Genomic DNA, 23,533 nt, shown 5'->3' on the forward strand with positions numbered 1-23,533 from the left:
ACAGACCCCGCCCTCAGCCGTACCCTCACCGCCACGGCCACTGCCGCCGGAAGAAAAGCAAAGCTGCCGCGATACTCGCCTGTGAGCGCCAACACTGTGCAGCAGTTGGTACACCGCTGTCCGGTGGCTTCGCACACATCACGTACCGAGAGACCGAGGGCTGCAATGGCAGCAGCTGAGCAGAGACCCGGGGTCACTTTACTCTGGACCCGAAACCCGGTGGCAGCAAGGCAATAAAACCATACAGCCCCTACCCAGCACTGCTCAGGGACAGGACAGGAAACGACAGATGCACTTGGAATGCAGAATATCCCATTTCTACAGAAATGAGTTACAAACATTTCTGCGTATTCCTGCTCTTCACACTTTTCATACTGATGTCTGAAGGAAAGCTGTAGTTCAGCTGCTGTCCAAACTAAACTTGTAGGCCTTGGCAGTGAATAGCCAGCATTAAGGTTAAGGCTGTAAGACCGAGAACAGAAATGTGCCACTTATTCAGAGTCCTGTTTTCCTTCACGTCTCACAACGACAGCCCACCTCATACAATACTAGCAGTTAACTCTTAAAATCGTTTCTGCTGTTAAGGTACATCCTGTCCTCATCCCAAATTATTTTGTACATGAAATCAAGGTATTTTAACACTGCATTCTCTGCGGATACATTCTTACTGTAGTCATTTAAAGGCCAACATAAATAGTTATAGCAAATGCAATTCTAATATAGGCACGACAATTTTTCGTACCATCGTTCATATGAAGCATTTCAATTCAAAATGGTCAGAAACAATCTTACGTGTTTGTATATTTTGATGCAAACATCAGCAACAATCAAGGACAGACACCACTTTTCCAAGGTTTCGAATTCCTGTTCTGGTAGATAACGTATGTTCTCATAGCTCGCTGAATCACAGAAACCTTAATGTTGGAAAGGACCTTCAAGATTATCTAAACCAACCATCCACCAACCACCTAATACTGCCCACTAAATCACATCCCTGTGTACTTAGCTATCCACGTATAAATAAAATGGACAATACCAACTGAAATGCATACCTCATTCTTAATTTATTTATAAAGAAGTGTCAACACTAGAAAACACATTGATAACCAGTGCTTTGAACAGTGAAGGGAAGGTGGGACCTAAAAAGATCTGACTGAACTGAACAACTTTAGGTCATTATCAAATCGATCATCTGCCAGGAATGCTGAAATGCAAGAGTTTACACCTGCAATATTCCATCAGAATACCCACATCAAATCAAATATAATCTCCAAACCAGTAAATAAAAAATATCATTAACACAAAATATTAGAAGACCACTGCAAGTTCTTATTGCTTTTTCAGTTAAATAATGCTCCTTGAGTAAACTGAAAACCAAACAGTCTCTACTGTAGTTTGCTCATCCTCCTGCTCATTTATTAACACTGGAAGCAATCAGTTATCATATGAGGTGGTAACAGAGGCATTAAAGAAGAATGCTGTTTAGGTACAAGAACATCCCCACCCTCCCTCCCCCACCCTCGCCCCAAAGCCCACAGTAACCACTTAGTGCCAGTAGAGGAGCAAAACTTGATAGACAAAACCAGAAATGTGACTACAGTAAGAATGAAAGGAAGAGATACAGCTTTCTTATATACTCAAAATCTGACATCTCCCAAAATGAAGCATACCTTCATTTAAAAAGTGAAGTTGCTTTTCATATATGTGTGCATATATATACTGTGTGTGTGTATATATATATATATATACACACACACACATATAGAAAATCTTCACACATGCTGAATAGTTCTTAAATCCTTAAATCCACTTGCACAGTGCAGCAGCTGATTTTGAATTAAACAATGCTTCAAAAACTACAGTAATTTTCAATGCTCTTTCTACGAAGGAGAGCCAAAAACAAATACACGTTGATGTTGTTCTTGTCAATTCAGCATTTCTGCAGCACTTCTGTTTCTTTCAGCATAGCAGTTACACCAGCATCAGTCTTCAGAATCATCCTCAGAAGCTGCTGGAACAACAGAATATAATCAGAAGCCTTCATAAAGGTTCTTGGAATGTAGCGCACTTGTATTCTAATATGAATAGTGGAAATGAAGGCGATTTATTAACATCAATAGCAGTGTGTAACACCTGTCCAAACATTGTATAATTACCTAGCTTAATTTTTAGATATCTGAAAAATCCAAATTCCACATTATAAATTGCAGGGCCCTCCTGCTGTTTCTCCTCAAAATAAAAGGAAGAAAACTTGATTATGCTAGAGATTCAACTTATTACATAATGTTCACAGTTGCTAATTCCAACTACAGTTAAAAAAGTATATTCAATCCACGGCAGCTGCACCCAATACAAAGGGAAGAAATGACTCCATAGGAGATAATGATTTATATACCAAAATACTTAGAAAGGTTAAGTAGTTTCTACAAACTACTTTCTGACTCTTATATAAATATACACATTGCTTAATGCAATTAAGCCAGTCCTACTTGGAAGCAGCTCCTCTTTCCACTCCCATTCTTAAAAGCATATGCAAGTTCAACAGTGTCCCCATATGTGCAGGATTCTGTCGTTGAAAGGTGAATCAAAGGACAGATATATGCTGTCAATGGTGAGAAAAACTCAGTAAACAATACCTACAGTTGGTCTGTCAAGTGTTAGCTTGGGCATAACAGCAATTAATCTAAGTTGGCCATCTAAACTAACTATTTTCTTGAAATTATTTGCCCTTAAGTGATTTTTCTCCCTCTGAACATAAAGAGGGAAACAAGACCCATCTCCTCACTTCACCAGTTTCCTCCCCAACTATTTAGGAGAAACGTAACTTAAACAGTGTCAGTAATAAATTGAAACTCAGTACTCAGCTGCAAATTAGACAAAGCCTCACTCAAATGTGTATTCAATTACATTGTGAATACCATTTACTAAGAATAATTTCTCTATAGGACTATAATAAGAATGAAGTAGCTTAACAATAAATTTTGAATTCCAGTCCACCTTTGTTACAGAAAATATTTCTTATACACGCTCTGAATGCAAAATAATCATATGCTTTTTAAAGTAAATAATTTCTTCTCTGCTCCTTAAAGTATTTTTTATCATACTCCAAATGCGTCCTATGTACTGTGAGATCAATTTATATACAAAATCTGCATGTTCACAGACAAACACAAGCTAGAAAAACATCTACCTTTTCACTGTCTGTCTGTAATGCTCTAAAACAATTCTCAGATTCAAGCTACATTTACTGTAAGTCAGCGTGTTTTTTCATTTTATCACAGTAAAAAAACATTAGGCAAAAAGTAAGGTAGCCCTCTGCCAAAGCTGAGAACTCTTAAGTTTCACCCAGAAATGGCGAGTGCTGATAAAGGAATATGTAGACCAAAAAAGTATGGGGAAAACTGGGGGAACAAAAATGGCAAGCAAAGTATGATAATCCAAGCACAGTAAAACTTAAGCTGTGTCTTTTCTACAAGGACTCAGAGAAAGGTTACAGCCTAAAGGTCAGAAACAGTTCCATAACTTCATACTACTAGAGTAAACTGTTACTAGTGAGGAATCTTGGCATTACTGGCAGAAAACACTTCCATGGTCTAAAATGTATGGTGCTGGGAAATCAGTCATGGAGACTTAATATCAGCTTCTACTTAATATCAGCTTCTACTTAGAATAATTCTACTGATACTGGGGAAAAAAATAAAAATTAAAATTTAAAATTTTCAGTAACTAGTTTTGGTAGTATGATTCTTGGCAAAGGAGGATTGTATTCATTTAACCTTGACTAGATCCAATGGGAGAGGGGGGGGAGAAGAGGGGAAGCACCTACTTTCAATATCTTCCATATGTGCCTGAAGAGTTCTTGCAAGGTTAATAAACTAGAAATAAGGCAGAGAGAAAGTAGTTTAAAAGTTGCAAAGTTATGTGCAGAAATTTGCAACAAGTTAGCAAAGAAGTAATCTTCACCTTTTCTTCACTTTTTATATTGGAAAGCTTCATTCCAGAAGTCACTTATCCTAAGCCATTTGCCCAATTTACAAAATGAATGCAAAATTTAAACTCAAGTCCCACACATTAGACTTCAAATTCCTAATGCATGGTTATTTTAGCTTCCACTCTGTTAAATACTTCTAGTAACAGTTTATGTCATATTCCTTTTATTCTACAGATTGTACAATACATTTATTTTGAGAGTTGCACACAAGTAAGCAATTGCCAACATCACTGATATGGCAAAATACAGCCCTATAGTGAACGAGGGTAATGGGAAAAAACAAACAAACAAAAAAACACACAAATACATTAAAGATTACAATCATAAATACAAGTTCTAAAATTGCATTACCCATCAGGCAACAGAGGCAGTTATAAAAGAACACGGCATCACAGTGACAACCTACACTGCTGTTTAAGTGATACACCACGTGTTGACACACACCAAATAAAAGGAAACATAACCACAACCTAGCTGTGCTCTCAGTATCAAACATACATGGGTACTCTTAGTGGCTTAAAGTACAACATCTCACAACAACATAATGCCAACACCGATCAAACACATTAAAAACACCATATTTCTGCAATACACTCAAGCTAATGAGCTGTACTATACACTGACTACAGTTACATTATGTATCTTGTCTCCACACTTGTAGAGGAGGAAAACGGACATTCCATTTGCAGATCGTGGAAAATAAGCTATTCTCTTAGGTATCCAGAGAAAGGGGACTGCTGTTCTAATATCATAAAAGATTACAGCACAGTCCTGACTCAACTTCAAAAGCCTACTATGTGCTATGCAAACATTCAAAGGAGCTTTGGACAAGCTTTTTGTTGTTAATTCTTTGTAAGCAATTAAAAAGAAAAAAAATTAAATGCAGAATAATTTTGAATTATGGTCTGTTACTGGTAAAAGGTCTATTTACTACGCCTCCATGTCAAGCCATTTAAGCGATAACAGTCTAGTCAAACCCAACTAGTGAGAACTTTGACTAATGCCAGAAAGTCATAGTACAACTAGGCAGCTTCAGAATGTTAACACTTAAGTACATACTTCAGGCCCAAGCTGGCTGACAGCACTGCAAGGTCCAAACCTCTGCAGTGTAGACTCGCATAATGAGAAAGATTTGTCAAGTAAGATATTCAAATAATCTAAAATGCACATTGCTTTCAGATGAAGATGAACATTCTAGTTTGGGCTAGATACCCAGTATTTATAGTAACATACATACAAAGCTATCAGTTATCAACAATCTGGACAAAAATCATTTTGCAACAGAGTAGCTAAAGTAGTACCGTTACTTTCAAATTGATCACATGTTACTACATCAGACAAATCCAGACCACTTTAGATCCCTATTTCTCAAATAAGAGCAACTTCTTGAGCATCTAGCTCCTGGGTCATTCAAGGCAACAGCCCAGTTCTAAGTCCTCACTACAAGCAACTCCTTACATAAGATGAATGCATACTTACTCTGACTCGTGTGCTAGCCTCACTTGCAGTTCCAAGCATATCAGAAAAGCGCTGCTCACATAAGTGTAACAACACCACAAGGTAGAGACCAGAGCTGATAAATTCATAGTCTGCCTTAAAGGAAGTCAAAAGCAACATTCAGAATGTCAGTGATGTATCTATGTATGCAATTCAAGAAGCAGAACAAAATTCTACTGGAAATGCTACATACTTATATCTCTATCACATATCTATATCATATCTCTAGGTGTTCCAAGGAAATTACAGAAATGTAATACCAAAAACTTTAATTATTGAAATATTGTTATACTTGTAGTTCTTCCCACTCACCCCTAGGTGTAACTTGTTATCATTTTATTTGTGGAACCCTTCCTATTAAGACATCACTAGTTCATAGGCAGGAGGATCAGGGAATTATACAGTGTAAAATAAAACCCAACAGAGCACACAACTCAGAAAACCCCACTCCTGGCTGGCTTCCTTTCAGTGCTTGCAATGCTTTATAAGAAGACGGAACAAAAGAAAACGTTTATAAAAGCTTTGTGGTGTTATAAATAATTTAAGGAACAACTTCTCTTTTCTCAGAAAATTGCATCTTTTCTGCAATAAAGAAAAACCTTCCAAATGATGCTGCTGAATTGATCACTTGGCGCCCATTTTTTAGGAAAAAAGCTTTAAAGATCTACTAACAGTAGACACTAACCAACATTGCATAGCTCTAAAATGGAAGATGACAGCAGTCTCAAGAAGATCTGTTCACAGTCTGGTATAGGTGACAGAAGTTACAGTACTACAATAAGTCAGCTTACTCTAAAGAGTAAGAAAACTAGATATTGATCTTTGGCCAAGTTCACATCTTCCAAAACTGGAGTTACACCTCTGTATTTTCTTCCAATTTCCCAGGTTGAAAAATTTCATTAGTCTTCCTACACTCACAGAATTTAGCCCATAAAAAAGGGAAAATTCTCTGAATTAAGTTCAATACATTAAGGCCAGCTTCCTATTCGTTATTCATTTTAAAATATGACTGAACACAGTACTTCTAAGATAATGCATTTTATATGAAGAGAGTAATACTAATCGGCCTTAAATTTACTTTCCATTTAGAAAAGCACTTGGAAGGAGCAGCAAGAAGCTCTGTTATAAAAGAGGTTGGTTTTTATCACTTTAATAAAAGGAATAAAGTAGAGTTCCTAACATGTCTAAAGCAACTGTTAAAAATTTATTCTGAAACAAAAAAAAAGGAAAGATGCAGCATGACTTAATGAATGCGAATGCAGTACTTTCAACACACCTGTGTTGCAGAGACCCTATACTGGCAAAGATAGATGACAGACTTGAAGACTGGCAAGGAAAGGATAAAAGAGGCATTATATTTACTGCAAGCTCAATAACAGAAAGAGTGGAAGGAAAGAATTAGTCTGAATATTCAAAAAAAAAAAAAAAAAAAATCTTTTTCACAGTTTCGTTACTTTACGTGCTTAACAGTCCTTCCGAAAAGGAGAAATAACCTTTTCTAAAGGGAGTGATTTCCCAGCACAAAATCAACACCCAGCAAACTAAGCAAAATATACTAACTTGTTCATTTGCATGTGCCCTATAGAGTTCATGAATGTCAAAGTCTTCCAGATTCAGATGTAACTTCTCCTTACATAGTTCACAGGTAGTTACTGCTTCCAAAGAAGAACCTGTCAGGGAAGATCAGGGGGAAATTAACAAGTCAGTGTCAAATTGCAACAATCTAAAATGCAGGACATAATTACATAAGCATTGCAAACATTCATTCCTGGCTGTATTTCACAAAGCAAAGTTAGGGGAAAAAAAAAAAAAAAAAAGGCTTCTGGTGTAAAGGCAGTGAATATCTGCTACCATCAGAACTTAAACACCACAGAATATTTATCCTCTATCAAGCTTTAAGTATTTTGCTTCCTGTTCACTGAGGTGGGGGGGTAGGGAGAAAGAGAGAACAGTTACACCAGAAACAGTTTAGGAGCGGGTACAACAGAATTTATTTTTTTTTTAATTTTAAAATTCCTATCATTCTGCTACAGTCAGACTGGCTATAAGAAACTGAATGCATGAGGGGAGTGCAGGGAACAAACTTGCCAAAACTGGCAGTGCAGTTTGAAAGTACCCCACATTCTTCTGAAGTGTTATATTCTGTTTAACAGCTTAGAAGGTAATCTTAAAATTCTAATTCCAACAATGACATACACAGCTCTCATAAATAACCCCAAGGAAAGACTGTGGACACACATACAATCCAAAAGTGCCACAGTGGTTTTTGGTTTTATTTGCTTTGGTTTTGCATTTGTTTTATGTTCGTTTTTAAAAATATTTGTTTGTCCCTGACTATTCCTTTTTCAAATGTATGTCCTCATACTCGTTAGAGCAATCCTACTGGTAAACCTCCCCATGTAACCTGAAGCCTGTACTAATCTAGTATCTGCTTTACCTGAATTAATCTTGGACTGCAGCCATTTTTTCATGCACTCCTGGTGAACATACCGCAGACTTCCAGTGCATTTGCACGGCTCTATTAAATTGTTGTCAGTACTTGCAGAGGACATCTGACAGATTCTGCATAGGTCACCCTCTTCATCCTCAGAATCTTCTAAAAGCAAGCTGAATATGAAGGAATATCAACAAATACTGTGGCACATTTCACATCATATTTTTATAACATCTATTTCTGCTCTTGAACTGTTCTCAAATCTGTGAGGACTAAAAAACAAGTTTCTCTGAGGACAAAAGTGAGCCCGAAGGTAACAGTTCTAAGTTGCATTCTTCTCTGATTAAGGTTTTAATGTCAAGACTACAGAAAACCCTTGCATGCTAAGTCAAGCATATTTAATCATCTCACAACATACAAATTTACCTCTCTTTAATTTTCTGCAGTCTTTCTGGATCTCTTGAAGGTGGTACTTTGGACTTGTCACTTTCCTGTCCATCAGACTGACTCCAGCCAGAAGGAATAATATCTACAGTTATCATAAGATTGTCAGATAGACTGCTTCCTAATGTTGGAGGCACTGAAAAGCGAAAGAGAGAACCAGGCAGAATTCCAGAGCTTCTCCTACTGTGGGTTGAATCTGGTGGGGAGGCAGTAGCTGTAGGAATGCCAGATACTGCAGGTGTTGGTGGTCTGCTAACAGAAGCCCTAGGAGGGCCATCTGATGCTTCAAGAGAGGTCTCCTCACCTGACTCTCTTCTCCTCAAAACATGTTGTGATCTAGCTGCATCAGAGGTAGAGATTCTTGCAGACTCATCTCTTCCTTCTCTCCGTCTTCTGGAGAAGAGTGGTGTACATCTGTTTCTCAAAGATGATGACAACCAGGACCCTGTGCTCCTACTTTCAGAGTCTGGTCTGTAGCTTTCCCCATCTGAATCAGAGTTAAAACTCTGTGAAACTCCTGATAAACCCCATCTTCGTCTCAGAAAACTAAATCCCTGAGAAGCTTCAGATGTATGAAGTCCTGGAGCTTCAGCTGTTGCAGCTCCATTAGTGCTAGACAGAGTAGAAGCTTGAACTCCTTGGACAAGAGATGACTCTTCAGAGCCTAATGGCCTTGTCTGCAATGAATCTTGGCTAGATCTTCGAGAGAAAAATGTAGATGACATACTAGATGCTAAACGAGACAGCAACTGTCTAGTTGTGCGTCTTCCTTCACCGTCAGCTGCAGCATCGTTCAATGACCTCTGAGAAGATAAAACCCTTTCAGAACTACTTGAAGGAGTTTCGCCTCTAGTGGTAGAACGGGAAAATGCCGGGCATACGTTCCTCTGGGGAGACTCTATTTCATTTCTCCTTTGTCTTGAAGAATAGCTGGTCCTTGAAGATCTTATGTTAGAGTCTCTGTTGAAAAATGATGTCTGATGACCAGAAGGCAACTGGTGGTTCATGGATGCATTTAGCCTCAAAGCACTTAATGAGTTCTCTTTTGGTCTTGCTCCTTCTGCATATGTAGAGGCAGGCCTATCCTGAAAATCTGTTGCAAGAAAGCAGAGGAAAATAATACGTCAAGACATATCCTAATTATTATATTATGGCTATGTCCTAAGTGTCAGCAGGTAAATTCCAGAATACTATTAAGTTTAAATTAACATTTTATAATTCTATCATCAAACTGAAACCAGGACTGTTGTCAATCTCCTAAAACAATCTGGAATCATAAACCCCTAAAATCTTCACTTTATCAAGGTACAATTCACTGTCTTATACCAATGTGAAAATAGTGAACACTAGTCACCTGTCAGAAGCTAGGTGAGAACATCACTTAAATGTTAAACAAACGAACAAACAAACAACAAAAAGAAACAACCCACCAACCACAGTTTATAACTTAAAAGGTTTATTCTGCCTGTAGACTGAGGAAGACAGGAATACAGTAGAAACCAAAGCACCTTCACAAATGCATGCGTAAAACTAAACACATTCCCCATTTATTACAACAAACTATCCAAACTGCCCTCTGTATAAGACCATCAAGAACTGTGGTTAAAAACACTACTTGAAGGCAGCATAAAATTATTGACTTTGGATAGCAGAAATCAAATGGTATTTAAATTAAATGTACATCTCATTTTAGAGAATTTTCATTCTTTATTGGTTGGATATAAGGCAGAAGTACTTAACTCCTACTTAATGAATCAGTCTTTATTAGTAAGCTGTAATTTTCCTTGGGTACTCAGTATGCTGAGATTGAAAACAGAAAGACAGGGAACAGAATAAAGTCCTCATAATCCAAGAGAAAATAGTTAGCAGCCTACTAAACCTCTTGAACACATACAAATGTATGGGACCAGACAGAGTCCACCTGAGGGTAATGAAGGAGCTGGAGAAGTGCTCACTAAGGTACTTTCAAATACTTACCAGTAGCTCTAGCTAACCAGTGAGGTCCCAGCTGACAAGGTCAGCAAACATAATACCCATCTACACAAAGGGTAGGAAGAAGGATCCAGCAAATTACTGAGGATTATTGGTTACTGAGGGATGGTTGGACTGAATGATCCTGTAGGTCTTTTCCAAGCTGGGTGATTCTATGATTCCATGAAATTACAGGTCAGTCTGATTATCAGTGCCAGGAGAGGTCATGAAAGATCATCTACTGTGTCCAGTTCCAGGCTCCCCAGTTTACTATGATCAGGGCCTCAAGCATCTCCCTAATGATGAAAGGCTGAGAGACCTGGGCTTGTTCAGCCAAGAGAAGAGAAGGCTGGGAGAAGATCTGACCAGTGCTGATCAATATCTGAAGGGCATGGGTCAGGAGAATGGGGACAGGCTCTGCTCTGTGGTGCCAAGCAACAGGACAAGAGGCAACGGGCACAAACTCGAGCCTGGGGAGTTCCAAACAAACATAAAGAAATGATTCCTTACTGGGAGAATGACAGAGCATCAGAACAGGCTGCCCAGACAGGTTGTGGAATCTCATTCTCTGGAGATATTGAAGACCTGTCTGAACACTCTCCTGTGCAACCTACAACCTACTTTAGCAGGTCAGTGGACCGGAGAATCTTCAACTGCACAAATTCATATTGGTCCTAGTAGTTACTACTGAACAAACCTCCACTTTAACACTGTAGTATGTATTACTTATTTATGCACTTGTGTTGACAATGACATAGCAGTTTTCCTTAATAACCACTCAAGAAACCAAATAGAAGAGAGAATACGATATGTGTGCATTATGAAAATCTTTTCCTGAATCAAATAACACTTTTTACTATGATATGGAAAAAACAGATGAGATCTTAAAATGAACAATTAGAAAGGAGATTTACAATTGTGAATACAATAGTTTGTGATACAAACACTGTTACAATGGCAAGCACCGATACCATTTTCTTATGACTGAGTACATCTATACAAGCTATCTTAGCCAGTTGTATGGGAAATTGGTAATCACAGCCTGAACCTCTGATTAATCAGCTGAGGCAAGTGTGGGGTCAGCAACGGGAGCACAGGTCAGAGTAATTTAGCTGTGCTCCCGGAAGGGGTGGAGCTCAACTCCACCTCCTCTAGACCTCATTTAAGGGCTGACCACCACTAAAACAGCATCTCTTGGACACTGCTCCCTGGTGGAGATTGCCTCAGCATTTCCCAGCAAAGGCATCCATATCTGTGAGTTTTCCTTATAAATAACCTTTTGAATACCTGTTACCATCTTTGTACCATCCCACCTTACAGCCAGTACATGGAAGCTTTATTTAAAAGGGCATTTTAAGAATTAAATAATCTTAGTGTTTTGTTTGTTGTTTTTTTTAAAAAAAAGACTTCTGAGAACACAGGAAGAAAATGATAGGTATGCAGCCTATGTGTTTACGAGCTATAATTTCTACAATACGTACATGCTGAAGATGAAAAGTCACTGTTTCTGTAGCTATGATCCACCAGATTATTAAAGGACTGATCTGTTCTTCTTTCTAACTCTCTTCGCTCTCTCACTAGCTCAGTTCCCAGGGAACCAAACATCACAGATGAAGATCTAGGAATCCTACTATATCTCCAAGAGGAATCTAGAAAGAAACAAGAAAATAAATCCCATGGTTGGTTTGTTGTTTTTTTTTTAGTTGGTGTATAGGCATATATTATGGTTATTTTGTATTAAGAGTGATATGATAACACTAAGTTGATCAAGTGGCCAGCTATCAACAAAAAGCTAAGAATAAAGCTGCACTCTGCTGATGCTGGCAACTCGTTCAATCTTGCACTTAATTGTGAGAAGTACCTCAGTAGAAAAAAGTAATAAAACAGAAGTAAGATCTTGCCACGCAAAGACAACCCACCACTAAATAAGCTTCACAGCTAGGCAAAACAGCAGCTTCAGTCCTAATAAATGCTGCCAATCCATGCTGAAACTTCTTAAATGCTCCTATGACTGACCTTCCAGAAATATAAGTGAAGCTGAGACATACCTCTTAAGAACAGTGAAAAATGCTTTTCTTTCTCTTACCACAGAGACAACAGGTCAGTTTAAAGAGGTAGCTGTTGAAGCTGCTAGTGGAAAAATAAGATCACTCTGAAACAGTTCATACTTCAGCATTGGACAAAACCCATACCAAAAAATCCACCATTAATTTATTATACCATTAAATTTTAAATCCAAATTTAGGTCAACAGTTGAGCATCAAACAATCTGGAATTTGAAGGATGTTCTAGACCATAACAAGAAGTGTTAATAATGGTCATTTTGCTTACAAAGAGTAAGGAAGCATCTATAGTATAGGATTTTGAGCAAGGACTTATTAGCCTTTATTTGGATAGTCATATGATTCCATATGGGGATATAAAAATAAAATTCACCTCTATGCACAAGCATAATTTGGCTCTAACAGTTTGTTTCAAGATGTTCTAGAAATATTTTCAATATAAGTTTGCTGTTTATTTCCTGGCCATTAGGCTTCTGTTGGCAGACTGCTTTAATTATTCAAGTATCTGCTTAAATTATGTGTCCATGTATCACATACTTCTTCATAGCTTTAATGGAAATCTCAGCTCCTCCTGAAAGCATTCTTTATTTTTTTTTTTTTTTTACTTGGCCTGAAGAGTTGAAGAGCAAAATGAGACTGCTAAAAAAGGAAGGGGGGGGGAAGGAAAACACTTATTTCTTCTCTGACCCGTACCAACAACGGTCATGTTCCATGGCACTATACTTCTTGAAATACAGAGTACACAAGGATATTCCTTCTGCCGGTCCTTTACATGCACATAGGTCTACCAATACCATTTGACTCCTGAAATCAAAACAATCACATTCATTCTTTTCTTTAAACCTTAACCATTGAAGACAATCTGAGACATCAGCTTCAGTGCAAATGGAATTGGTACCATTTAAGTTGTGAGCACAAATAAGTTCTCAGAAAACCATACTAGCAGTGTTCTCACTGCTTTGGATACTCCCATAATCATGAAAATAAAATTCTATTGAGCATCAGCTTTCAATATTTAAGAATAATAGTAGCATAATATTTCAATGCAAGTACTTTAGAGCTTGGTAAATCTGGACCTTATTACCCTCAGACAATTCTCATGCAGCTCAGCTCAAGAATTCAACTTCTCACCTGAAAAGGCAGTCAAGCCATTACTTCTCACAGAAGAGGTAGATGTACAAGACAGCTTAGGTCGCTTTGAATGACTATCTTGCTGCTGGCTATGCAGTCTTGAATATGCTCCCTGAGTTCTTTCAGAATCATCATAACAACCAGATGTAAAATGAGAGGAGGAAGATGTAGACTGAAATGAAAATAAAAAAATTGAAGAAAAGATTACGGATACAGTATTTCAGGTTTACTTCTGATAGCCTAAGATACTGAAAAACTGCGTATGTAACAGAAGATTCACAAAACTAGTAAAAAAATTTTTTTTGAAGGTTCCTTCTATTTAACAGTATTATACGACCTGTGCTTATGCAGGTCTACCATCAAAAGTTGATTCTTACTACAATCAGCATTTATTTTTTTTTCCCACATTAAAAGACATTCCTGACCTCTAAGATGCCCTAACCATGTTCAAGCATAGATTTACAGATCTCAAGGCAAGCAGAATCGCAGAATGTCAGGGTTTAGAAGGGACCTTGAAACATCATCTAGTCTGCTCCCCCTGCCTGAGCAGGAACACCTAGATCAGGTCACACAGGAACACGTCCAGGCGGGTTTTGAATGTCTCCAGAGAACAAGGCGGCATAATTTTGTAGTTCAAAAATGATTCTAGTTTAACAAACTCTGCTTATCTTCTGCCAACTTAAAACACATTTAGCTAAGTAGCAGCTCTAGATTCTAGTAAGCCATTTAGTCCAGATACAGTTTGATTACATTAAGCTCAAGTACAACTGAAGGAGTTGTAAAAGTATACATTTTTTGAGGCATCTTATATACTCCACTGTGCTACTGAGAAGGAAAAAAAAAAAAAAAAACAAGAAAAAAAATGTTAGCCTTGAAAGCTATTATCTGGTTACTTGCAGCTAAATATTGATTTTTAAATATCAAAAACTTGAATTTAATCAGGTTGTTTGTCCCTCTCCCAGAAATAATCTGAAACTGAGCTCCTTAGCTGACCAAATGAATTATATTGTTTTGTTGTTTTTTGGTTTTTTTTTAAATGAAGCATAATGCCACTGCTTTTCACTTTCTACAACTAGGAACTATTCACCTTTCTCATCATAAAAAGACAGATGGTTAAGACACAGAAACTAACATCACAAACCAAACATAAAAACAGTTTGATGACCCCTCAAACCAGCGGTTTATCGTACAGATTATCTTTTAATCACTTGTTATTTTACAAGTTGAAGTCCAGGAATCTCAAGCAGCGTTCACTTAAATTTTTCTCTTAAGTTGTTCTAATGCATCTTAAAAGGAGAAAACAGAGTCACAGAATTGTAGGGGTTGGAAGGGACCTCTAGAGATCATCGAGTCCAACCCCCCTGCCAAAGCAGGCTCCCTACACCACGTCGCACAGGTAGGCGTCCAGGCGGGTCTTGAATATCTCCAGAGAAGGAGACTCCACCACCTCCCTGGGCAGCCTGTTCCAGTGCTCCGTCACCCTCACCGTAAAGAAGTTCTTGCGCACATTCGTGCGGAACTTCCTATGCTGGAGTTTCAGCCCATTGCCCCTAGTCCTGTCCCCACGCACTACTGAAAAGAGACCAGCCTCGCCACTATAGCTCCCACACTTCAGGTATTTATAAACCTGGATCAAGTCCCCTCTCAGCCTTCTTTTCTCAAGGCTAAACAGACCCAGTTCCCTAAGTCTCTCCTCATAGGGGAGATGGTCCAGGCCCTTCACCACCTTTGTGGCCCTCCGCTGGACTCTTTCCAAGAGATCCCTGTCTTTTTTGTACTGGGGAGCCCAGAACTGGACACAGTATTCCAGATGAGGCCTCACCAGGGCAGAGTAGAGGGGGAGGATCACCTCCCTCGACCTGCTGGCCACGCTCTTTTTAATGCCCCCCAGTATGCCATTGGCCTTTTTGGCTACAAGGGCACACTGCTGGCTCATGGCCAACCTGTCGTCCACCAGGACGCCCAGGTCCCTCTCAGCAGAGCTCCTCTCCAGCAGGTCTTCCCCCAGCCTGTACTGGTGCATGCAATTATTTCCTCCTAGGTGCAAGACTCTACACTTGCTTTTGTTAAACCTCATCCGGTTTCTTACTGCCCAGCTCTCCAGCCCGTCCAGGTCTCGCTGAATGACAGCACAGCCTTCAGGTGTGTCAGCCAATCATTCTGGAAAATGAAAACCTCATTCTGACAAACCTAGTGCTTGAGCTTAAATAAATACATAGGCCAACCCTAATCAGTTGCTTCAACTGTATATACAGCCATTTACTATGATTGCTTCTGAAGAATCCCATATAGCTTTTCCAACTACCTAACTTTTCTGAAAGTGCTTCTACCTTTTAAGTCACAGAATGAAAAAAAGACACATATTTAGGGAAGAAGTACACTCAGGTACCCATGTGTCCTCTATGTTTCAAAGTGAGAAGAACTTTCATTTGTTCGCTATCTTCCACAGCACCCCCCCTCAACCCCACTCCCAAATGTATTCATAACTCTTTCCGTTTCCCATCTTGAAGTTTAAAGTAGGCAGGCAGCAGGACTGGACGATGACACACTAGAGTCCAGAGGGACCTGGACAGACTTGAGAAGTGGACCCATGCCAGTTTCATGAAGTTCAATGAGGCCGAATGCAAAGTCCTGCACCTGGGTTGGGGCAATCCCAAGCACAGACATAGGTTGGGTGGAGAATGGCTTGAAAGCAGCCCTGAGGAGAAAAATTTGGGGGTGTCAGTTGATGAAAGATTCAACATGAGCTGGCAATGTTCCCTTGCAGCCCAGAAGGCCAACTGTATTGTGAGCTACATCAAGCAAAGTGTGACCAGCGGGTCAAGGGATGTGATTCTGCCCCTCTGCTCTGCTCCCATGAGACCTCCTTCTCCCTCCCGTCTCCCCCCCCGGAGTACTGCATCCAGTTCTGGAGCATCCAACACAAGAAGGACATGGAACTGTTGGAGCAGGCACGGAGGAGGGCCACAAAGATGATCAGAGGGCAGAAGCACCTACCCCTACCAGTACCTGAAGTGGCCTGCAGGAAAGTTGGGGAAGGACTTCTTATAAGGGTAGCGTAATGGTGTCACAGTGACAGACAGTATCTGTGACGAGCAGACATAAATAGGACAAGGGGAAATAGTTTTAAACTGCAAGAAGGTAGACTTAGATTAGATGTCAGGAAGAAATTCTTTACTGTACATTGGAACAAGTTGGCCAGCAAGGTTGTGAATGCAAACTCCCTGGAAACAATCAAAGCCAGGCTGGATGGGGCTGTGAGCAACCTGGTCTAGATGGATGATGTCCCTGCCTATAGCAGAGGGGTTGGAACTGGATGATCTTAAAGGTCTTCCAACCTAAACCATTCTATGGTTCTGTAATCTCTAAAGATCCCTCCCAACCAAACTACTCTGTTTTCTAGTATTTCTGCTGAAATTGTGAGCGTTCTATTTTGACTCTGCAGAGCATAAACACTTCAAAAAAGCAAATAACTTGAACTGTGGGGCTGTTAGGGCACAGTTTGAATGCCAGTTAAGACAAGTTGTTTAGGCCCAAGTCCCAGACCTCAGTCATGTGAGACTACAGCCTCTATTTTCTTTCACTAAACAGCATTTAAGAAAGTCTTACGTTACATATAAGGAACTGTGAAGTCTTCTAAAGCACATCTCCAAAACTATGAGCTTGATCAAATCTCAAAGCTGCTAACATCAAAAAAGCCACTACATGCTTGAAATAATCAATAAAACAAGTATAAATAATATTCATTTTGTCGTTTGTCAGACTATAACATTTATAAGATACTAATCACAACTCTTTTTAAATGGACATGTTAAATGAGCCACTCTCACTTTATTTCTTAACTAAGAGCAAAATTAATACACATTACTATTTTCATCCTTGAGTAATTCCTTAACAATGCCATCTTCTCATTTTCCCTCCATTCTGACACAATAAAGTGTATTAATCTAGAAACATTACAGTGAGCTTCCACTGGCAGATTTTTAGATTGAGAAGGTTACAGTAAAGCCCTACACTCTTTTAGAAAGTTATTAGATAATAAAAATTCTCACCAGTCTGTTTCTACTTCCCAAAAATCTTCCAGACCGTGGATGATCAAATGTCCCTGAGTAGTGAGTCGGAGAGGATGTTGTAAGCTTCCAAGGATTTTCACGAGTCTCTCTCTCTCCAATTCCCCAGTCTCCATCAGAACTACTCAATACATCGGATTCCTAAACAACAACATGGTTATCATATGCATTTTGTAACTCCAAATGAAGTCAATATCTTATTTGAATTTTGAAAACATAGGCAAGTGGTACTAGCAAATCTGGAAACCTTTCTCAAACAAACAAACAAACCAAGATACATCCAAGAAGAAACAATACAGGCTTAAAAGAAAACCCTTGGCAAAAGAAAGATTTTTTAAGAATTCCTTTCTAGTAAATATTACTTCATTAATGTCTTCACAGTTGATGTGAATAAAGCAGAGTTGAAATCTATGGTTTTAGGTGTAACGTAAACACTCCAGCAACAGGGCAGAATTAAGGACCTCAGATTTCAAGACAACAAGTCACCATCTTCCATTCACAAAAGCCATCTGTCTTGTCCTGGTCTTGACTTTCAATACAGGAAAGAAAATGGGAGGGGACTGCAAATTCTGAGCATACTAACTAATGTATTTTTTAAATAATAGGCATGATCTGTCCTTCTAAAATAGATGGACAAAAGATTTCAGCTATGCAGTCATGTTCCTAACAAAAAAGAAACAGAAGAACATGCTATGGCCCACTGCAGGGGAGCTGGACTAGCTGCTACTTAGATTCCTTGAAACCAAAACTACCATATATTTCTCTGAAATTACACAGCATCTTCTGAGTCCTTCCAGGACCAAAAATTTTAAGTGAGAACTGCTGACAGGTGCAGAAACAACAGAATAATATTTGAGCCAAACCATCCCCTGTTGATTCCAGGTGCCCCAAAATTACTTCTGAATTATTTTAATCTGTACTTGCCACAGTACTCTTTCAAAGTGAAAGCATCTGCACAGTATGGCTTCTCACTTTGGAGTACAGCTTCCCTGCCACATAAAAGCAACTTGGTTAGTGTTAAATATTGCACATGAAAGCAGGTCTCTATTACAGCCTCATCTGTTGTCAAATCTAGCTGCATTAACATACTAACATGACAGCATGATGTCAGTCTAAAGGTTCTCTTCTTACCCTGACAAAATGCAAAGGCAGTAAGTAGGTATTCCAAAACTATCATACTGTCAACTCAGAACTGCCATATATTCCCACACTTCCTGCATCTCTGTCCACACATGAAGTGTAATGTCCTGCACACACTGAAATGCAAATTTAATCCTCACCACTCACCAGAAAGTCACATTCTACACACATTAAGGACAACAGTAACTACAGTCAAAACAGATTCGCAGAATCCAACCACCCTTCTGTCAACAATCAGTTCATTTCTAAAAGAGCAGCTACGAACAAAAGCAGATAAGGATGTCAAAGCTAGAACTATGAAAAAAAACAAACAAACTTGCATTGGCCTGGTCATCAATTATATAATTATACAATTAATTATATTTCCTGTTCTTAAAGGCAAAGACCTGGCTGAGATTTTTCCATATATTACCCCATTCCCCTTTTTGAATCTGTGTCTTTGTGCCAACTTTACGGTTCTTCTCAGTGAGAAAGAAACACTAAATGAATTTACACTTCACAGAGAAAGTCAAAACACATTACCTGGTATCCAGAGTCTAATCTCCGTGATGAATCTCTTGCATTATATGCACCAGCTAAACTGTTTCCAGTTAGTGTTCTAGATCCTAGAGTAGAGCTGGAGGCCTGAACAGATATCCTTCGAGGAATTCTTGAGGGTTTAGACTCCATTCCTTGTACCCTGTAATAAAGGACACAGTGTTGTGGCTTTTTTCCCTTTCAGAAGCAGAGACCTAGATACAAAATATGCACAAGTGTTTTCTAAATGCAACATAAATATGACTCACGTACACAGACAAGTATTTAGACCAAGCTTTGGTCTGATCAAGCCTTGGGAAGATGGGAAATGAGTTTTTTCCCTGTGTTCTGTAACTCATCTTTACATCTCCCATTTCATGTTACAAAACTAGAAACGCAGAACTTTCTCATATTCTTAAGGCTACACTATATTCTCACTATTATATTACCAGTGGGACTCCCTGAAGAACTCCGCAGGAGTTGAATGGAAACAAAATGAGCCACAGAAAAAATCCTCAGATTAAATACATTTATAAATTAATTTTCTGTTAATGGGCTGTGTCTTGAATCTGAGAAGATGAACTAAGTACATGTGAAGACTACACTCAAACTCAAGTATTCAGAGTCAAAACCATGAAACATCACCTTCCCATTAAACAATTATACTCACAAACTATCTGCCTCAAAGAAATACTAAGTTTTCCAAGACAACTCCCATGAAAATCAATTTATAAAGGCAAAGTACATGTTGTCTGACATCATATAATAAGTTATCACAAGACTCTTGTAGGACAGACGAGGGCAATGACAGAGCCTTTATCTGAGAAATTGTCATGGTCTTGGCGAAGATTGCTAAGATCAAAATTAGGGTTATATAACATTTCCACCACAGCTATTTCCCTCAAATACTAGATGCCTTTTTCAGTTGTATCCCATTTCTTCATCAGAAGCTTCAGATTGTCTTTGAAGGGAAGCTTTGCCTTCACAGCCACTAACATTTGCTCCCAGAGGGTGGCAGCCCCATCTGTACATCTGCTAATCCCTCTGTCAATAGTTGGGTCTCTGGAAATGCCTCCTAGTTGATGAGCTACTATCTAAAGACAAGCTACTGGCCCCGCTGTCCCAGCAGCGAAGCAACCAAATAACAAGAGATGCGCTCTGGCACTGTATAAACTCCTTTCTTGTGCCTTGGATTTCAGTCATCTTCAGGGGTTGACGAACAGTAATAGAGACTTCCTCCTCATCACTCTCTTCTTCGTGCCTCTTAGCTTTTCCTTTTGCCTTTCTCGGCGCTGATCCAGACCTGTCACCTGGATCTTCTGCTGCCTCCTCCTCCGCTTCTTCTTCTCTGTGCTCCACATGATGTTATGATGTGGAACACCAATAGAAAAATTACGAAACCAAGAGTCGGGCTACTGAAGAACAAAATAACCATCAGGTAGATCAAGCTGCCAGAATTGAGGTGGCTCAAATAGACTTGAACTGGCAGAACAAGGGTGAATTATTTCTAGCTCAATGGGCCCATAAGACCTCAGGTCATCAAGGAAGAGACACAACATATAAGTGGGCCAGAGACCAAGGGGTGGACTTTACGGACATTATTGCACAGGTTATTCATGACTGTGAAACATGTGCCATCATTAAACAAGCCAAGAGAATGAAACCTCTCTGGGGGGAAGGGCAATGGCAAAAGTATAAATATGGGGAGGCGTGCCAGGTTGATTATATCACCTTGCCAGGATCTCGCAATGGTAAGTATTATGTACTTACCATGGTGGAGGCAACCACTGGGTAGCTCAAAACATACGAAGTACCCCATGCTACTGCCCAAAACACCATACTCGACAACAGCACGTTTGAGTAATTGTCAAACTTGTAAAAACAGTTGTATCAATAAGAATGCTCTGGACAGCATTTCACAGCCCAAAAGAATGCTGTCAATCATATGAGTTTAGAGAAATTCATTAGCAACAAATTCAGTAATCACAGAATCACAGAATGACCCGGGTTGGAAGGGACCTCGAGGGTCATGTAGTTCCAACCCCCCTGCCTGGCAGGGCCACAGAACTTCCACATTTACGAGATCAGGTTGCCCAGGGCCCCATCCAACCTGGCCTTGAACACCTCCAAGGACGGGGCATCCACAACCTCCCTGGGCAGCCTGTTCCAGGACCTAATCACTCTCCTAATAAAGAACTTCCCTAACATCCAACCTAAGTCTACCCTCTTTCAACTTAAATCCATTTCCCCTTGTCCTACTATTATCAACCCTTTTGAAGAGTTTACTCCCCTCCTGGATATAGGTTCCCTTCAGGCACTGAAAGGCTGCAACAAGGTCACCCCACAGCCTTCTTTTCCCCAGGCTGAACAAACCCATCTAAAGTAATCTAAAGCCACGCCACTTTCCATGGGTCGTCTGTGCAATAAAACATAAGAATCACATTTCTCCAAAGTTTTTGTAACATTAATGAAGATACTGTAATGATTGTTAATTTAAACTACAGTTATCTGCCATCATATGCACTGCAAGCCTAGTACAGGCCTGAAGCTACAGGAAGTGTGAAAAAGTAAATATTTGAGCTGCAAACTTTGAAACTAAATGAATCCCATGTCACAGCAATAGATACAAGGGTCTAAGTGCCACAGGACAACTGCTGCTCTTGAGATTTCACATCCAAAACACTGTTTGTCTAAGTTTTACATTGACACAAAACATAAAGGACAAGGCTAGAAGGGACAGGCAGACAGATTAAGTGATCCCATTTTTCTGACATGGAGCCTCAGAACAATCACTCTGGTTATGGATCATTCTGCTTCTGGATACATGTGGAACCTGGCAAATTAAATAACACAAGTCAGAGGCAGACAGACAGAAAATACGCAGAGGTTCCAGATAAAGAGGAAGGAAGCACCATACAGCAGGACTTAGCAGAGGCACATGCAATCCGCAGCCTGTATGTCGCCTGGCACAGCTCCGCCCTGCTGCCATCCCCCGCCCCACACCATCAGGACAGCAGTCCTGCCCAAACAAGGGGACAGGCCTGGCCCCCAAAGGTCACAACAACCACATATGAGTGTGCAATGAGCAATGTCTGAGCTAAAAACAGGACACAGGGAGGGCGCAGCTCAGTGGTGACTCAAGTTACAGCAAATAATTTTATGCGTTTGGATACTTAGGCTAAGCACAATCCATCAGATCTCGAAAATTATGCAGCCGTGCCTGCAGTTTGATGAAGGAATTTGAGAACAGGTTTCAAGATTGCCAGAAAGATCATCCATTTTTCAATATGTTTGCAATATACTGCATTCAAAAAAAGGGGGTGGCGGGGGAGGAGGTGGGGAGACACAGCAGGGAGAGGGAGTTGGTCATCCCCCTCTACTCAGCTCTAGTGAGGCCCCATCTGTAGTGCTGCGGCCAGGCCTAGGGTCCCCAGTACAGGAAGGACGTGGAGCTCCTGGAGAGGGTTCAGATGAGGGCCACTGAGATGACCAGAGGGCTGGAGAACCTCTCCTACGAGGAAAGGCTGAGGGAACTGGGTCTGTTTAGCTTGGAGAAGACTCTGGGGAGACCTCATCGTGGCCTTCCAATAAGCAGAAGGGGAACGGCTTTCGCACCCCGCGAGCCGCCCCCGGCAGCGGGATCACGGGGAGGCCGCCGACACGGCGCCAGGGCGGCGCGGGGCTCACCGCAGCGCGGGGCTCACCGCAGCGGGCCACGGAGGTTCACGCACCGGGACGGCGCCGAGCGGCTGCTCGCACCAAGCTGAAAGGCAGCGCGGAGCGCCCCGCTTCGATCCGTAACACGGCGGCTCCCCGCAGGGGTCGAGGCGCGGACGGCCCCGGCTGTCACAGCGCGACGCGGCCCAGGGAGGAGCGCGTCCATCAGCGGCGTCCGCAGAGAGAAGGGAGGAGGAGCCAGGCACGGCCCGACACAAAATGGTTTCCGCGAGCTCCGGCCCCACTCGGCACGCGGGGCAAGAGCTGGGCGGGACGGGGACTCCCTCCCCTCCTCGAGACCTACGGCTCGTACTCACTCTCACGGGCGCGGCCCTCACCACACCAGCATGGAAGATCCACCGGAGAGGCCGGACCCGACCCGCAAGCGCCCGAGCCGAGGTCACCGCCTCTACCCGCAACACAATGGCGCCGACGCTGCCCGCGCCCCGCCCATAGCCAGATCTCGCGAGAGCAGCGCAGACGGGGGGAGGTGTCGCGCTGCTCGCGAGGCGGCGCAGCCTCCGTTGTGTCCGTGCCGCCCTGCGCGTCTGCTGTCAGC

General features: G+C 40.7%; 1 protein-coding gene across 12 annotated transcripts; it reads right to left on the reverse strand.

Annotated features, from left to right (window-relative positions):
- Positions 1–1,042: 1,042 nt before the first annotated feature.
- On the reverse strand, positions 1,043–23,432 carry MARCHF7 (membrane associated ring-CH-type finger 7). 12 transcript variants are annotated; one of them, XM_072341998.1, is made up of 12 exons: positions 23,292–23,430; positions 19,264–19,420; positions 17,584–17,742; positions 13,532–13,703; positions 11,819–11,986; positions 8,671–9,459; positions 8,349–8,502; positions 7,926–8,095; positions 7,049–7,158; positions 5,471–5,584; positions 3,827–3,875; positions 1,047–2,008 (listed from the first exon to the last, which is right to left on the reverse strand). In XM_072341998.1, the coding sequence occupies exons 2-12, from the start codon at positions 19,408–19,410 to the stop codon at positions 1,983–1,985; spliced, it is 2,058 nt and encodes a 685-aa protein (XP_072198099.1). In that variant the 5' UTR covers positions 19,411–19,420; positions 23,292–23,430; the 3' UTR covers positions 1,047–1,982. The 12 variants fall into 12 exon arrangements, with proteins under 12 accessions (XP_072198093.1, XP_072198100.1, XP_072198099.1 ...); XM_072341994.1 differs by having other exon boundaries at positions 1,053–2,011; positions 5,471–5,580; XM_072341992.1 differs by having other exon boundaries at positions 1,043–2,008; positions 8,349–9,459.
- Positions 23,433–23,533: the final 101 nt, after the last annotated feature.

This window comes from Excalfactoria chinensis, chromosome 7, assembly GCF_039878825.1.
Source record: "Excalfactoria chinensis isolate bCotChi1 chromosome 7, bCotChi1.hap2, whole genome shotgun sequence".
Lineage (NCBI taxonomy): Eukaryota > Metazoa > Chordata > Aves > Galliformes > Phasianidae > Excalfactoria > Excalfactoria chinensis.

What these genes read in the sequence shown, in the direction of transcription:
- MARCHF7 (XM_072341987.1), bottom strand. Translation starts at nt 19,410, where the DNA reads ATGGAGTCTAAACCCTCAAGAATTCCTCGAAGGATATCTGTTCAGGCC. An exon ending in TGGGAAGTAGAAACAGACTG is followed by an intron (nt 13,704 to 17,583) that starts GTGAGAATTTTT and finishes TTTTCATTTCAG; the next exon opens with TCTACATCTTCCTCCTCTCA. An exon ending in ACATATGGAAGATATTGAAA is followed by an intron (nt 2,012 to 3,826) that starts GTAGGTGCTTCC and finishes CTGTTGTTCCAG; the next exon opens with CAGCTTCTGAGGATGATTCT.